The 16,032-nt window shown below is 43.1% G+C and overlaps 1 protein-coding gene across 1 annotated transcript in view; it reads left to right on the top strand.

The window, feature by feature from the left end:
• The first annotated feature begins 311 nt into the window (after window positions 1-311).
• Window positions 312-16,032, top strand: part of XKR4 (XK related 4) — a 224,804-nt gene continuing 209,083 nt past the window's right edge. The window contains exon 1 of the mRNA XM_075141846.1: window positions 312-1,177. Within this exon, the coding sequence (XP_074997947.1) occupies window positions 312-1,177 (866 nt within the window). The remainder of the gene's footprint in view (window positions 1,178-16,032) is intronic.

Raw genomic sequence — 16,032 nt, 5'->3', positions numbered from 1 at the left:
CGGCGGCGGCGGCCCCGGCACCGCCGGCCCCCGCGGAGGCGGCGGCGGCGGCGGGGCGGGCGGGCTGAGCGCGGCTCCCCGCAGGCAGGCGGCGCTGCGGGCGCGGCCGCCGCGGAGGAGCCGCCCGCGGGCGCGCAGCCCGGCGCGGAGCGGGGACAGGGGACGAGGGGAGCGGCGGGTCCGCGGCGGCTGCGGCGGCGGAGGGCGGGAGGCAGGAGGCAGGAGGCGGAGGAGGAGGAGCAGGGGGAGGCGCGGGATAAAGGAGCGCTCGCTGCTCCCGCTTGGTCTCCGGAGGGGCTGAGGGAGGCATCATGGCCGCGAAGTCGGACGGGCGGCGGAAGATGAAGAAGGGCGGCGAGGTGGCGTTCACGCCGCTGCAGAACTCCGAGCACTCGGGCTCCGTGCAGGCGCTGGCCCCGGGGCTGCCCGCCGGCGCCGGGCCGGGCGGCGGCAGCGACGACGACGAGGCGCCCGGGGGCGGGTGCTGCAGCGGCGGCGGCGGCGGCGGCGGCGGCGGTGGGGACGGCTCGGGCGGCGGCTCCCGCTGCTGCTGCTGCTGCTGCTGCGGCGGCGGCAGAGGAGGAGACGGCGGCGGGGGCGGCGGCGGGGGCTCCCGGGGCTCGGGCGGGGGCTCGTCCTCCTTGTGCCTGCGGCTGGGCAGGGAGCAGCGGCGCTACTCGCTGTGGGACTGCCTCTGGATCCTGGCCGCCCTGGCCGTGTACTTCGCGGACGTGGGCACCGACATCTGGCTGGCGGTCGACTACTACCTGCGGGGCCAGCGCTGGTGGTTCGGGCTCACCCTCTTCTTCGTGCTGCTGGGCTCCCTCTCCGTGCAGGTCTTCAGCTTCCGCTGGTTCGCGCACGACTTCAGCACCGAGGACAGCGCCGCCGCCGCCGCCGCCGCCGGGCACTGCCCCGCCGCCGAGAGCAAGCTGCTGGTGAGCAGCGGCTCGGCGGCCGCGGACATCGACGCCGCTCGCCCCTGCACGCCGCAGCGGCAGGCGTCCACCGCCAGCAAGAGCAACGCCACCAACAGCAGCAGCAACAGCAGCAGCCACGCCGCCGGCAGCGGCCCCGCCGGTCCCCGCGCCGGCGGCGGCAGGTCGGCGTCCTGCGCCTTCTGTATCTGGCTCCTGCAGTCGCTCGTCCACATCCTGCAGCTCGGGCAGGTCTGGAGGTGAGCAGCTGGGCCGGGGCGGCGCGGGGGACGGGGCCGGCACCCCTCGCCGCGGGGGAGGGAACCCGGCCGCGGGCGGGACCGCGCACGGCGAGCGGCCGCCCGTCCCCCTCGGGGACCCTCCTGGGGACGGCGCGCCCCGGCCCGCCGGACGGCGAGGGGGCTCGGGGGCGGCCGGGTCCCTGCGGGGCCGTGAGTGGCCGCGGGCGCAGGGTGTCCCGCCCCGTCGAGGGGGTCCCCGCCGGGTCCCGGAGCGCCCTGTGCCGCACGGGCGGCCGCCGCCCCGGGAGCGCCCGGCTGGCGCGGGGTGCCCTGGACTTCCTGGGAAAGATGTGCTGGGGCCAAGTAAAGAAGAGGAACAGGCGGGGGAAAAAGGGAATATCCCGATAATATGCGTCTCCCGGTCTCCTCACATGTGGCCGGGACAGCGTTGCCGCCAGCGGGGAACTTCAGTCACAGCGAAGAGTTTCTTTCCAGAAACGGTTAATGAACACCTCGTTGCTGTGTTTTGGTATTTATATGTAAATATGCTGCGTGCAGTCTTCTCCTTGCTATGCGTATGCCTTTTCTATACGTGATTAGTAAAGGAATGTCTTCTAAATCAAACTTTTGAGTAGCTGCTCTCAAAACCATTCGCAAGCGGCGTAACGTGCATTACAGAAAGGATGTGCTGAAGTAGGTCGTGTAAGACACTTACTGAAAAGGGAGGTGACATCATAGTTTGCAAAAGTAATGTTTCCCTTTATTTTAAGCACATTTCCAGGAAAGGTTTATACAGAGGCCAAATGCCCTGCAAATACATTTAGTGCTGCCTGAAAGGTGCAGAGGTCAGAATACATAGCGTATAAGGAGTTAAAATTTCCGCATAAAATCGTGGCAGATAGATGCTGTGTTGAAGAAGGTCACCCAGTGGGGCAGCACACTAAAGCAACAGCTGAAAATACTTTGGGGGATTTCTTGTCTGATGGGTGGAAAGGAATTCTGTCATGTTTCTGTTCTGGAAACACTAGTTTTTCACAATTATTTCATTAGAAAGTTTAATTCGTTGTTACTCTAAATTTCTAACTCAGGCGTTTTTAATCTCTGTCTCACCCTTTTGGAGAGGGACCGTCTTTTGCTCTCAGTGCAGTATCTAGTACAGCTCAGTTCTGCCTTTGGTTTATTACAACAAATACAATTTTCTAAACTTGTGAAACTAACTCCAAGTTACAAGTGTGCTCGACATTAACTATGACACAACTTGAGAGGGAAGCAGAATTTTGAACAGAAAGTGATGCTTTGTTCTGGATCTTGTATGCTTGTATGTTCCTGTATGCTCTATCTTCACAGCTGAACACAAGTTAAATTTAGGACTTTCTGAATGAGATGGTTTTATGTACTATTTAGTCCCGATCCTGCAGAGACAGAAGAGTAGGTACAATGGCTCAAATTGTACATAGAAATTCATGTTGATACTCATCCATATAGAAGATAAACAGTGTGTATCATGCTGAGTGACTTAGAAGAGAGTTTTACAAAGTCTGATGTCATGACTCTGTATTGGAAAACACAAAGAGTAGGGCTTTGGGTGGAGCAAGGTGCGATCCAATATTGTGCAGCACTTCTGTCAGATAAGGTGGCTGGGATTTAGAGCTCTCCAGCTGCTTGCTTTTTGATGAAGCACAATCTCTTTTAACATAAGATTTGCTCTTTGCAAGAGCACCTAGCCCTCTATATTTAAAGCTAGCTGAGCCTCTTTTGGTCATATGTAGCTTTTCTTCATGTTTTACGTGCAGTAGCGTAAGATTACTAGAATATTAAATTGATGAGGAGTGTTAGGACATTATTTATGTTTTAGCCTGTTATGTTTTTTTTTTTCAGTGAAACAGAGCCATAGAATCGTTTGTCTGTCAGTAACTTAGTAATATTTATTTGCAGTTTTCCACAAATGTACAAATTACATGGTCAGTTGTATGCAGTCTTGCATATCAGCACTTCATAATTGATTAACGTGACTTTTAATTCTCTAGGTATATTCCTCATAAGGGAGAGCCTTTGGAGTACTCTAAAACTAATAATCAGCACCAAAAAGGGGAGGTCACATCAACTCCTGAGAAACTCTATACATAAGCATGGAGTCAGAAATAACATGATCTGTGGAAAATAATTATGATTTTCTGGAAAATGGAGCACTCGCCCTTCGTAGTCCAAAACTTCTGCTCAGCAGTGTAACATCTGCACTGGCCTGAGCAAACAGCTCCCGAGCATTTAGGCTGAAGGATAATATCTAAAGTGTTTTGCAGCTGCATGTGTTTGGAGACTAACTCCTTCTTTGACGCAGCTAAACAGACCGTGCTGGCTGTGTTACCACCACAATGCACACTTGCTGGGAGTACGGTCTCCACATTGACAAAACCCGTGTTACCCTTCATTCTGTGTCTCCATCTCTGTGTTTTCTCTCAGCTTCCAGTTTTTCCTTCTCTTTTTTTTTCGGCCCTGGTTAAAGCTTTCCTATCCCTATATTTACGTTTTCTGTTACTTATTGTATTGAATCCTGCACAAGCAAAAATTGCAGTACTATTTCTGTCGTTTCTCTGTCAACACGGAGCCCTGGGTATGAGAACTGAGGTTTTGGTGTTTGGTAGTTCTGCGTATGGGCAAGGATAGTAGGGTACGAGAAGAGAGGTTTGCCTTGTACTGAGATTGGTGCTCGTTCTGATTTCATTTGGTGTTCGCTGTCCCCTGTCTGCTCTTAAAGTGTTGAATTGATTCTTGAGATCTTCAGTTTCCCTTTATTTGTCACATTGCCAAAGGTTTTGGGGGGAATTGTGTCAATTGCTTATTTAAGGAAGCCATCCTGAGGAACTGGGGGTACAACTGGCAATCCCAGTGTTGTTGGATTAAAAAAAAAAAAGCTAAAAAATGTGGTTTTAGTGATTAGTTCTGTCAGGATGATTTTTAACAATTCCAAAGCTTTTCCTTGTCTTACATTCGAGATTAATTTTTGTTTACAAATATATTGAAAGCCAGATCATTGAAAATGATTATGTGTTAATTTTAACTAAAATGTGCTAATGGGAAATGAATGAGGTCTTTAATGTGGCATGGAACAATGCTGGAAATAGGCAATTTAAAATTACTAAAATGATTTTTTCCTAGAGTGTAAAGAAGAGGAGCTGCAGGAGCAGCTAAGCTGCCAATCAGTTCTGAATAAAAATGTATCTTTTTTTTTCTATTGAAATTGGTATAACTTTTATTTCCCACAAATTTTAGAAGACTGAATTTTTCCATTTTGAAGAATAAGCATATAAATTTTTTTTTTGAGGTGGTTGGATGTTGACAGACTTCCTGATAACACTGTCCGTCAGTTAAAATTCCAGGGAAGTCTCTGAGGAATTGCTTGCCACAGCTAAGTACAGATACTAGGCCTTTGTTGGCAGCTAATTTCATATTAAAATATGATCACTGATGAGATTCTGCCTTCAGAGATAGATACAGATAGGTTTCCTTATCCATACTTCCAGTGTGTTCTGCTTTTTACCAATATATGGGCATGGAAGCCAGACTATGGAGCCCAGTTCTCCCAAGCAGGTGCTGTGAGAGACACGGCTTTTTATTAGCGGACTCTGGGGAGTACAAGGAGGATGTAATGCACGGAGTCTTTATATTCCATTGAAAGGAAAAAAAGGGAAGTGGATGCTTTAATTTATAGTCTGTAAGGACTATGTAGAGGGTATATGGGCCAGCAGGATTCGGATAAACTATTGCCCTTGGAGACTGGCATGACAGTATGTAACCACTGCCCTTGAGCATCCCTTTGGTTCTCTAAGCTGCCCTGACTTAGCCCTGGCTTTCAGATTTCGCAGTGGATAGCGGGGCGTGCTGACTGGATGCAAGAGATAATAGCGTTCACTTGGCATCTGTGGAGCTGGTTCATTTCCTTGAAAACTTTTTCTCTGGATGAGATTCCTTTGGGCTAGCAGGACCAAAGAGCCCCTAAAGGGGTCCTGAGAGCCAGCCCTGGGGGGAGCATGGGTTGTGGGAAACTGGGTGGGCGAGAGCAGGAGGCTGGAGGACTTGGTAGTGCCCATTTTGTGGAGTCTGGAAAGCAAGAAGTAACTCCCCAGGACAAGTGTTGTGCCTCGTAGGGGAATGGTGTGAGCAGGCTGCCTTGGTGCTTCGAGTGCTTGGAGGTTCCCATGGCGTCTGTCATTTTGTCTGCAAGGCTGCAGTCAAAGTGCCTGAAAGGGAACTGTCAAGTTTCTGTAGCCAGCAAGGCCAGAGGAAGGGTGAATCATTGGAAAGAAGAGGACTGGAAATTACCCTTTAGAATTATTATGGGTAGCTGAGATGATAGTGAGATGATTAAGTATATCCTTCTCAACAGAGGGAGGGGTTTTAGCTGAGATTTGCTAGCGGTGTGGGAACCCACCTAGAGAAGGAGGAGGAGACGCCGGGTTAATCGCTGGCCCTTCCAGGTGGCACTTGTCCGGGGCAGGCATCTGTTCCCAAGTGGGTCCGGTTCCCTGAGACGTGATGCTATGATTTAGCTATGTCTGTTTATGTGTAATACTAAGAAACCATTATCTTCCTTCTCCTTCCCGGTTCTTATTTGGGAAGAAAAAAAAAAAGTTGGAGGAGGGTTGTGGAGGTGATGCTGGATTCTGGAAGCAGTGTGAGTTGCAGTCTCTGTGGTGCCCTGTGGAAGCATTTTTCACAGGACTGGATCATCCGCCAAAGAAATTTCGTTGCCTGCGTTCATAGCTTCACCTCTGCAATCAGCTGAGGCTCTTGCAATTTCAAAAAAAAAAAAGGGAAATGGCGTCTGCGCTGTGTATGAGAAGTCCTTACGACTTCCTTGGGTGCTCACTATTAAGCATGACTGAGCCCCTAAGCTGGAACTGTGAGCAAGGTAGTTGAAATGAAGAAAAACATCACCAGTCTTTAAATCAGCTCAACTCCATCCTTAAATAGGTTCATTTGTTTTCTCACTTTTGCTCTACATAGTAGTTTTGACACTTTTGTTGAGTAGTAGTGTAGGAGTTCAGTGTAGTTAGGTGGTCAATAATTCCAGCTGCCGTTGGACTTCACACTGAGATGTGATAATATCTCAATCTGACACCAGTTTTTCTCACTGTTTTGAAATCTGTCAGATAATTTGTCACATTGAGTCCAAATTTATGAGTCATAGCCGTTTCCTAGACAAGATTATTGCATATCCTCCCCATCTGTCTCTTAGTGTAGCGAAATGCTACCACTCAGCGATACCCTATTTCTTTTATTGAGTTGCCGCAGTGCTCGAGTTAAAGTCCTACTGGCTAACTATTTTGCTTGCTGTGTCTTTAGGACTCAGGAAAGGTGATAGACTGCCAGAAATAGGAATTAAAGTTTTCATTTTTTTCCCCTCAGAAAGCAGGATGAGAAGGGGCAGCCCATCCTGTAGGTGGCTTAACTACTTTTAAACTTTTGCTAATACATTCAGCAGAATAAATATTCAATTTTTTTTTCTTGTTTTTTTCTGGAGACAGTGATATGCAGATGAAGGCTGTGCCTTTCATAATTTTTTTTGAAACACAAAAGTGAATCTTTACTATGTTCTTAAAAATCTCTTACAAGTCTGCATACAAATCAGATTTGGTATTCAGTTTATTCTAATAACCTAAGCTACATGTAAAAGATGCTGATGTACTTTAGAAGAAAGATACTGTACTTTAATAATTAACAAGGGTTCTCTCTATAGAGAATATTTATCAGTTATGTAAGTGTTCAGATTTTCAAAGTACTGCTTAAGCACTAAAATTTCTGATCGCTCAATTGGCTTAGTAGGAGAGCTAATATTTTATACGCAGAACGCTTTCTAGAAACTTATATATGGGAAGAATTTATATTTGGCTTTTTCCAAAACAGTGGAAAATCTAGAAGAGTTTAAAGGTTTGTGTTTCAGAGGATTTCGTGTCACCACGTATAGCTCTTATTCCAGAGTTCTCCGATGCCATGCCGGAATGACTATACGTACATACCATGAATTCAAAGAAAAGTTTCACGTTATATTATTTGTTTCTAGATGTTGTCATCTTGCAGAAGGTTCTTGCTAACATTTCTATGTTACTTACATCAGGGAAAGTATTTAGTGCTGAAGGGTCAGTTTGCATGTCCAAATCTCCTGTGGGAAAGCAAGACAGCGTGATCTACAGCTTCAGTTATCCTGCTCCATATCTTCAGTTATTTACATCAGAGTTTACCTTGTCCGGAGGAGTACGCGCCCTCTCAGCTGGCTGAGCCCTTATTATTTGTCCATCAGGACTGACTTGGCTACAAAGATACAAAAGTTCTGTTAAAATTAAAATGAAATCGATTCCTATGTCACTTATAACACGAGTATTAGCTCGTTCTGCCATCTCTCTGTTCCAATTAAGTAGCTTTTAATACACAGCAGATTAATCACAACAGTGACTTACAGTTTCAGTAAACAGGTTGTTTGGGAGGAATTTATCAGGCACAGACAAAATCAATAGCTCTTTTGCTTGCATTTCAAAGTACGGTAGAAATTTGTGGTTGCTAAAATATGTTTACAGAGTGGTGCCATTTTTGTCCATTTTAGCACAGCTGTCAGTTGTATACGTTGTGTCAAGTAGACATATAGGAGTGGAAGTGGCAAACAGGCTGTAAAAAGAACTGTTATGATTTGTTTGATTTTTAAAATGAAAGGAGGCTGATATAAAAGAGAACATGAGGGAGAATTGAGGGAACATATAAAAGGAAGCAGGTTATGAAAAGGCACAGGAATACCAGTTAATCCTTGTACGCTGCGTACCTAAAACTCCAGCTTATTTCCCTTCAGCCACTGACCAAAGAGAGATTATTTGAATAATTTTCTAAGTGACTGCTTGAGAGACTGGAGAAGGAGGCAGGAAAAAAGAAGAGTTGTATGTCTGGGCACACTCACAGCGAAAATGTTAGATACACAGAGAAAACGTTAGATAAACTCTGATTGCCGTGAGTAGTCATCTGAACAACGATAAATACAAACGCGTGGTATCAGTTTGATACCAGTTTGTAGGGGAGGGAGTACGCCTCAGTATCTTTTCCTAAATTTTAGAATTAAAAAATAATAGGTCTTGGATATATACTCTTCCAAGAGATTTTACCTGAATTTCCTGACAACCATAACTTGAATTATCATCTGCCTGTGGTCTCTGATTGCTGAAGTGGTTTCTTACCACTCTCCCTCTCACTCTGCTTCCCTCCCTGAATGGCTGAAATGGGTAATAATGTATTTTTTCCCCCAGGATAAAATAATTGCTATACTATGATACTATTTCCATTACTTTTCCTTTGACTACATGCTTGTGCTGTTCAGCATGTTCATGGTGTAAGATTTGCATGGCAAGCCATATGAATCTTTTTGATTGGCAGGGATAATCAGTGGGGGTGGTTAAGGCTATCAGTTACAAATGGTTTGATACCATGAGTTGGAGCAAATGGAGCGAGACTGTTTTGTGGGGTGGTTTCAAAGGAAGTTTGGCAGCCAATGATGTGACAACAAAAGCAACTTCTTGTTCTTCTAAAATTGGAAGGCGTGACTTAGGCAAGACTAATGTACCAAGGACCAGTACCAGCTGCTTCAGCGAAAGATGCAGATGTTTTAGCATGAATAAAAAGTGAATTAACCTACAGATGGAAGAACAGTTTTCCTTATCTCCATCAGCTGCTATATATCAGATTGATTTCTGCCCTTAAGAATGAAGGTTAGTGGTGCCACAGTTTTCAACATTACTCACTTTAATGGGATGTTTTCATGTAAACATCTGATCTATTCTAGGATCCTGCCAACTTCTCTGAGTGGTGTTTTGCCATGTGTGGTGCATAGGATCAGTAGATTAGTTCCAGCAGGTCCAAGGAAAGTACCTTGTAATATCAAGCACTAGACTTCAGTTCTCTATAGAGGGATCTATAGATACATGCATAGAACACAACAAAAAGCCACTGTGCTGATACTTTCATGGTTTAATAGCGGCTAGTGTGGAACGATAAGCTTTGTCGTTACAAATGTGTAGCCTTTTTTATCTTAAAGAGAGGTATGGGTGGAGTTGTGTCTCTTCTTATTTTTCTTCAACCCTAATCTTTATATGCTCACTTTATATGGAAATCTTTCTGTGAGCCAGATCTAAAATAGGACTTCGCTCCGCCAAGCAGAATTTAGATGTTCTTCAGGCATATAGACCTGAAAATATGATCTAGAAAATTGACTCAACAGTCTTGTTAGGAAGTTTCTTGAGGAACTTAAACATAACGGACCATAATGTTCAACTTGAAAGTGTCCTAAAGGCTTGTGTTTCTGTGTTTTGGCTGTATCCAGAACCTGCCCAGCACACACAGCCTGAGTTCCTATTTCTTATTTAAGCCTGTTGCAAACCAGAAGCTAGGCTGGAGTGGCACCAAAATCCCTTAGTGAATCTAGTTGGCAAGTATTGTTTAAACCTGCTTTATGAGCAGTGATGAGTTTAGATCCCCGACAAGAATTACTGAATCTGCCTTGTTTTACAGTACTGGAGCAATGTCCCATGTGATTAGAGTATTTGCTCAGATTTTAGGAGATCCGAGCCCACTGCCCCTTCCAGCTGTGAGGGCTCAGATCCTGTCTCCCAGAGTCCTTTCTGCACTGGGGCTGAGGCAAGACTGGATGGGGACATTTACTGTCCTTCCTGCTGGAGCTATGTCATCATGCTGACAGAAATGTCATGTTCGTGAAGCCAGAGAAGAAGACCTAATACTTAGGGCCCTCAAATGGGACCAAATACAGATTTCCCTGTCTGTCTTTTTTACTGCTTAATTAAATTTTGTTGCCCACCTTTTAACCTTCTCTCTCTCTTATCCTAAAAGTACACCGCCAGTATTTCTGTTTATAAACACTCATCCTTCATCTATAGTATAACCACAAACAGGACCGTAATACATATCTACATGGAAATGCCTACTTAGCTTATGGGAGTGGCTCTAGATGATCTGAATTGGCTGAAAGATTGGTTTATTCATTTTTTTCGTCAACATTTCTCTGTCATATGTAGTCAACCTTAGAAAAAAAGAAAGAGGAAAGGTGTTTTTGATGTGTCACTCACTAGCTGTTTTACCTTTTTCCTCTGCTGTCTTGTGCAAAAGTAAATTAGACAGAAGTTTAAAAAACACTTGAGTTCCCAGTTTTTGCTTTGAGTTCACTTCCTGATAACATTTTTGTAGTTGATTTTTATCAATGTAAGCAGCACAGTTTTGTGGCTGAAATAAAACCCCAGGATATCTTTATCTTCATGTCCCAACTTCTCGTCTCCCAACTCACCACAAGCTCCACAGCAAGTGGAGCCCAAGTTTTCAGTATGCTTAATTTTGGTTGCCTTTTTTTACCTGTCTGAGTTTCAGAAATTAAGAACTACATCTCCCTTTTACTGTCATTCGAGTGGGGCTTATTACCATTTTAGTTTTTTTCTTAAAAGGGGAAAGAGACTTAAAATGGCTCAACTTGAACAGTCAAAATCAGTGCATACTTCTGAAAATGTTATCCTTTAGTTATTTGGTACATATTTGCAGTCTAGCTGTTACATGGTTATTATGAAGCTTAATTTTTGTAAAATATTTCAAGATACTCAGACAGAATATGATCGTGGTGGAAACAACTCAAAACAAATTATCATTTCAATGTGCCTGTCAAAACAGGTTTTAAGTTAAATGCTGAAAACATGAACATCTCTCCATAATGGACATCAATGGGACATTAAAGCAAAATTTTAATATTTTAAGGATTTCTTTCCTCAAGGGTTTATGCTTGTTATGCCCATAATATGCTACACAGCTTAAAAAGTTTTGTCCTTTACCCTATTTCCTTCACCTACCCACTTTTACTGCTTTAAGTTAGCTCATCACCTCCTCTCTTGTGCTGTTTTCCTTATCTGTTAGTTTGCTTTGTAAACTGGATCCAACATGCTGTGGAAAAAAATGGCCTGGGTAACAGGGGTTAGGAATTTTTTAAAACATAGTGGAGGTGCTAGAATCAACTTCAGCCCAAAGCTTCCAAGCATGGGATGTTTCAGCTTCAAAAGCAGTGACATGGATGGCTGAGAGCAGACAAATGAACTGAGTGTAGAACATTTCCAGTAGTAATGGTGGAAACTACGTTCAACACAGAATTATTGGGAAAAGCATGAATGTAAACAGAGTTCATAGTATATTAAACAAAGATGTTCTTTAAGTAAAGACTGGGCAATTAAAGATTTACCCATGTGAAGCCAAATACAGTGCAGAGGATAATTAATGTGGCTGAGACAACTCAATAATAATGGCTTTGAACTTTTATGATAGTGCATTAATGCATGTGTCAGAAGGAGGCATTGCATTTACAGTCAACAACCATTTGTTAGGAATTTCTACCACATAGGTTAATTAAGAACTCATGATAACAGAGTCTGAAAATTACCTTACTGAACTAAGGGCTGTGTTTAGTACTTAAGTATGCCATTCATTATTTTTCCTGTACCTAAAAAATAAAATTTTGGAGATGCACGTTTTCTCTATAACCTGTCTTCATTCTGTTTGTGTCACTTCTGTGGCAGAGCTACTCCATTAATGATCCAATTGACTTAGAGAATTAATTAATTATTAGGTGTGTTACCTGCGTGGCTGGATTAAATCAAGAGGGCTGCTGAGAAAATTAGCAAAGGGTTCAAAACAAGCCACCCCACCATCAGTCCCTAAGTTTGTCTCTGAAGAGTCTGGCTCAGCCCTTCGTAAAGCCTGCTGGTGGTTTTGGATAAGCAGAGCATAAAAGGCCAGGAGCTGAGAAGGCTATAGTTGAAATGGACCTGTTCCCTTGCCAGGTAGGACCTGTTGCTCAGATGCTGTCAGGTAGACTGAGAATTTGGGCTTGTTTTGTCAGTTTGTGGGGGTTTTACATTCATCAGTGTAAAATTATAGCCCCTCTAGAGGGAGAATACTGTCTCGTGACCAACTTGTGATTTGGGCATGGGAGATTCTTCATGTGGGACTTGCTTCAGATAGCCCACAGCAGGTCTTTAATCTTTGTGTCTCCTTTCCTCTTCTAGTGAAATGTATTAACAGTTCCCAGCCTCAGCTGTGCTGGTAAGGTGCTAAGCTGTTTGGGAGGAGGATTTCTTTCCATGCCTTTGAAAACTTCCTAGCACAGCTGGAGGCTGGTATTAAGCGGAGGTTTTGAGATAGTTCTGTAACACAAGTAACGAGGAGTTGCTACTACTTGTGGTTTAAGAGCGTGTTCAAAATAGAGTGGTGTTTTTGAGCAGGTGCCTTTCCTAACTCATCTCAAAGTAAATTCCAGAGCTGGACTCAGGTTCCTTGAACCTAGCAATTCCTACACTGCCCATCTCTTTATTACACCGTGTGTGGATTCTCACAAGGGAGCCAACCCCTTCTGTGATAAGAGCCAGAACTTTTCTATAGGGCTAACATCTTTTAATAGGACGGGTACCAGACTTGTGATATATCCTACTGCTGCAGAATTCATATTAATAAGTTGTTATCAATGTTATTTGCCGTGTTTTACAAATGACAGATTTCTGTAACAAAAAATGAAATGATATATCCATACCTTTCTATTTATTAAATATTAGGTACTCTGGCTTTCTTTAAGTGCAGAAAGTATTGGTTGGGAAGAACATTTTGAAAAATGTTGACTGTCAGCTGAATTAAGTGTATTTCAGTAATGACATAAAAAATGTTTCTAATGGATACTCTAAGTAAGAAATAGAAGTGTATTACAAGAAAAAGTATAATATTTCAATTTTTTAAAATATATTGCTATGTCTTAAAGGATTTCAATTTTCCATAAAATGATTCATTGAGTTTTGAAACAATTGGAGTTTAAATTATCAACTTGTATTAACACAGGATGTTTTCAACACCTCAGCAAAACCTATATCCCTAATTTTTAATTTTTTACCAGCACCTAAGGAGGAAAGATGGCCAGTAGCTTTATTTGACAGCTAGCACTAATATAGGAGTACAACTTAAAAGGACACTGTTCATAACCATCATCATAAAAAAACCTTACAAATATTCTTTTGAAGTTCATTTATGAATTCAGTTTGACTGTGTTAATGACCTGTACTGATTTTTTGAGCTTGAGCTTTATTAGTGCAAATACTTATGGAAGGTGTATTTTAAGCCTGAGTGCCAGAATATTAATCAAAACCTTAATTACATATTCAGTAGTAATATTCAGAATTCATATGGGTCTTACTTAATTTCATTACTCATCCAATCAAGGATCAGAAGGAATGACATATGATTTAAATAGCAAATTGTTTTGGATATTTCTAATTAGTAGACACAAAGGATTGGTTATTAAAGAAATTAACTTCAGCACCTTGAAAACTGAAGAATAACCTTGAAATAAGAATAAACTCAACGTTCAAATCTGTTCACAGAAAATTTACAGAAAGATTTGATCCATGTCTGGTGTATATAAACTATTTGCAAATAAATAAACAATAGAAATACAATAGAAATATGTCTTCTAATGGCATGCTCTAAATCATTCTTTGGAGAATTCTTCATGAATAGCAACCTTAATAGTTGTGGGGAAGGAGAAAGGAAGACAGAAGGATTATTTACGTTTATTTCAAGTAATTGTTTTGCATTCAAATACTGCAGGTGTCACTCAAGAGTGCACTTTATTGTGAAAATACCTCTTTGACCAAATAAATTCTAATTTGGTCATAATGCAGAATGTGTCGCCCTGGGTTTATCTTATTATGTGGGAGTCTGCCACTACTTCATCTGGGCTTTCATTTCTCCATCCTCAGAAACCTGTGAAGACTCCTATTGAGGGGGCGAGGGTTTGAAAAATATGTCTGAGAACTTGAAGGACCAGTGGGAGAACTGGGTCCTTCTCCCTGTTCCTACTCTCACTCCATGCTCAGTTAAGTGTCCTTCATCTCCACTACAACCCAAAGCTCTTTGATTCTGTGATGCCAGAGGAAGGCTGCTCTGCGGCTCCCTTGAAGCTGCATTTCTGTGAGCAGTATTGGATTCTAGAGGCAAGGAAGCACAAAGCCATGGGAACAGTCTAGGACTCCTATCGATTGCCATCACTGAATGTGTACGTAGCTGTGATTTGTTGCAAGCAATTTCCTGACACAGGCTGTCCCACGTCTTATTTTTTTTTTTAGGTGAACATCATTTTAGCATATAGACTTCACAAGGAGAAGAAATGCATGAAGGAGTCAGGTAAAATCTGGGAGCCGTCAGTCATGGAAATATCTTTTTTCATTTCCTTTTTCTCTTGGCAACTATTTTTATCATATTCAAGCATTAGCTCTGAGAGAGAAATAATGTTCACTTCAAAAGCCACTTCCTCCTCAATAAATAATTCAGAGCCATAGATTGTTCATGAGGAAATATCAACACACTAGTAGTAATTTAATATACCGAGCAATCACACTCATTTTAGCCTACGTATGATTTAAATGGAATATGACAGTTTAGGGTCTCCATTTGCCCCATGGCATGTTGGGATCAAACTTGGCAAGTGATTGCAGTGTTCTCGTATCTTCTGAAGAAGTGAATGAAAGTTGCATAATTCAGAGAGGATTTCTTAATTACATGCTAAATCAGAGTTTGCCTGCTTGTATTCTGAATCTAAATTGTTGCCCAGGACCAGCTTTAGAGCATGTGAATATTTTCTCTGTCCTTTGTTAACTAGCATCTCACAATCGTGTCTCTTTTTTTAACTTGTTGAACTATTATTTTGAAGCACAGTTTCAGTGTATTAGTTACCTTTGCTTTATCCTGTGGGTGGAAGGGCTGTGCCTACCCTTCCTGAGCTGTCTGACCCATGGGATCCGTCTGCTGAGGACAACCTGCTTTCTGGAAGTTTTACCTCCTTTGCTTTTTAAAACAGTCTCTCTTTTTTTTTTTTCCTTCCTTTGCCACTAGTAGGCCAACACCCTACACCACAGAGTGTTAGCTACTGGTGGTGTTGGGAAGGTTTGTGTTTCTTTCTGTTTTAAATAGTTATAGTTAAAAATAGACCAATTCCTTCTCACTCTAATGCTCTTGCCCTACCGGTAGGAAAACGCAGAGCTGGGAGTACATCTGTGGTGTAGGTGTTGGGCGCCACTAGAACCAGGCTATGGATCTGTCATACCTGAACTCATGTTAAGACTTCTCTTTCACTACATCACCTTTTGTGGAATGGCTTAGCTATATTCGGGCTGGTCTGTGCTTGGTGCATCGCAAATATGGTATAAACTTTCTTCTGTTTTGGCTCTACACAAACAAAATTAGTCTAAACACTGAATGAGAATAAGCACTCCCATGAAGGATTATGGCTATAATCAATTAAACCACAGCAACTTATCTCTGGTTTGCATCCATGGAAGTGGGTTTGCATGGAAAGCAAAGGATGCCTTGCTTTCAAGAGATGTTAAGTGCAGTGCATAACTTTATGCATTTGTCCATTGCATCCTCTAGGGTCTGTATCTTCTAGGAAGCCTTCTAACCATAACAGTGTTTATACCAAAGATATATAATGAAATCATACATGGGCACATGTAATTGTCTTATTGATAAGATGCAGCCCAGGGCTGTATTTCTCCAGGAAAAGAGCAGATTGAGATTGAGGAGTAACATGTCTTTCTGTGTTCTTGGGAAGAAAATAATTGCCCTCCCTACTTCTATAGCATTCTCCAATTGATCTGGCTGATAAGGGGAAAAGACAGCCAGGGCTTCTCTCACAACCTGTTTGCCTACAGAAAAGGCTGTAGCTGAGTAATTCTTTCGCCAAAGTTCCAGTATAATCTGAACAGATTGAGGAAGAGTTCAAGGGGAGCCATCCCCTCTTCATATAAATC

This window comes from Calonectris borealis, chromosome 2, assembly GCF_964195595.1.
Source record: "Calonectris borealis chromosome 2, bCalBor7.hap1.2, whole genome shotgun sequence".
NCBI classification, from domain to species: domain Eukaryota; kingdom Metazoa; phylum Chordata; class Aves; order Procellariiformes; family Procellariidae; genus Calonectris; species Calonectris borealis.
The sequence above is the reverse complement of the archived record's forward strand: the minus strand, read 5'-3'. Positions and strand labels throughout refer to the sequence as shown.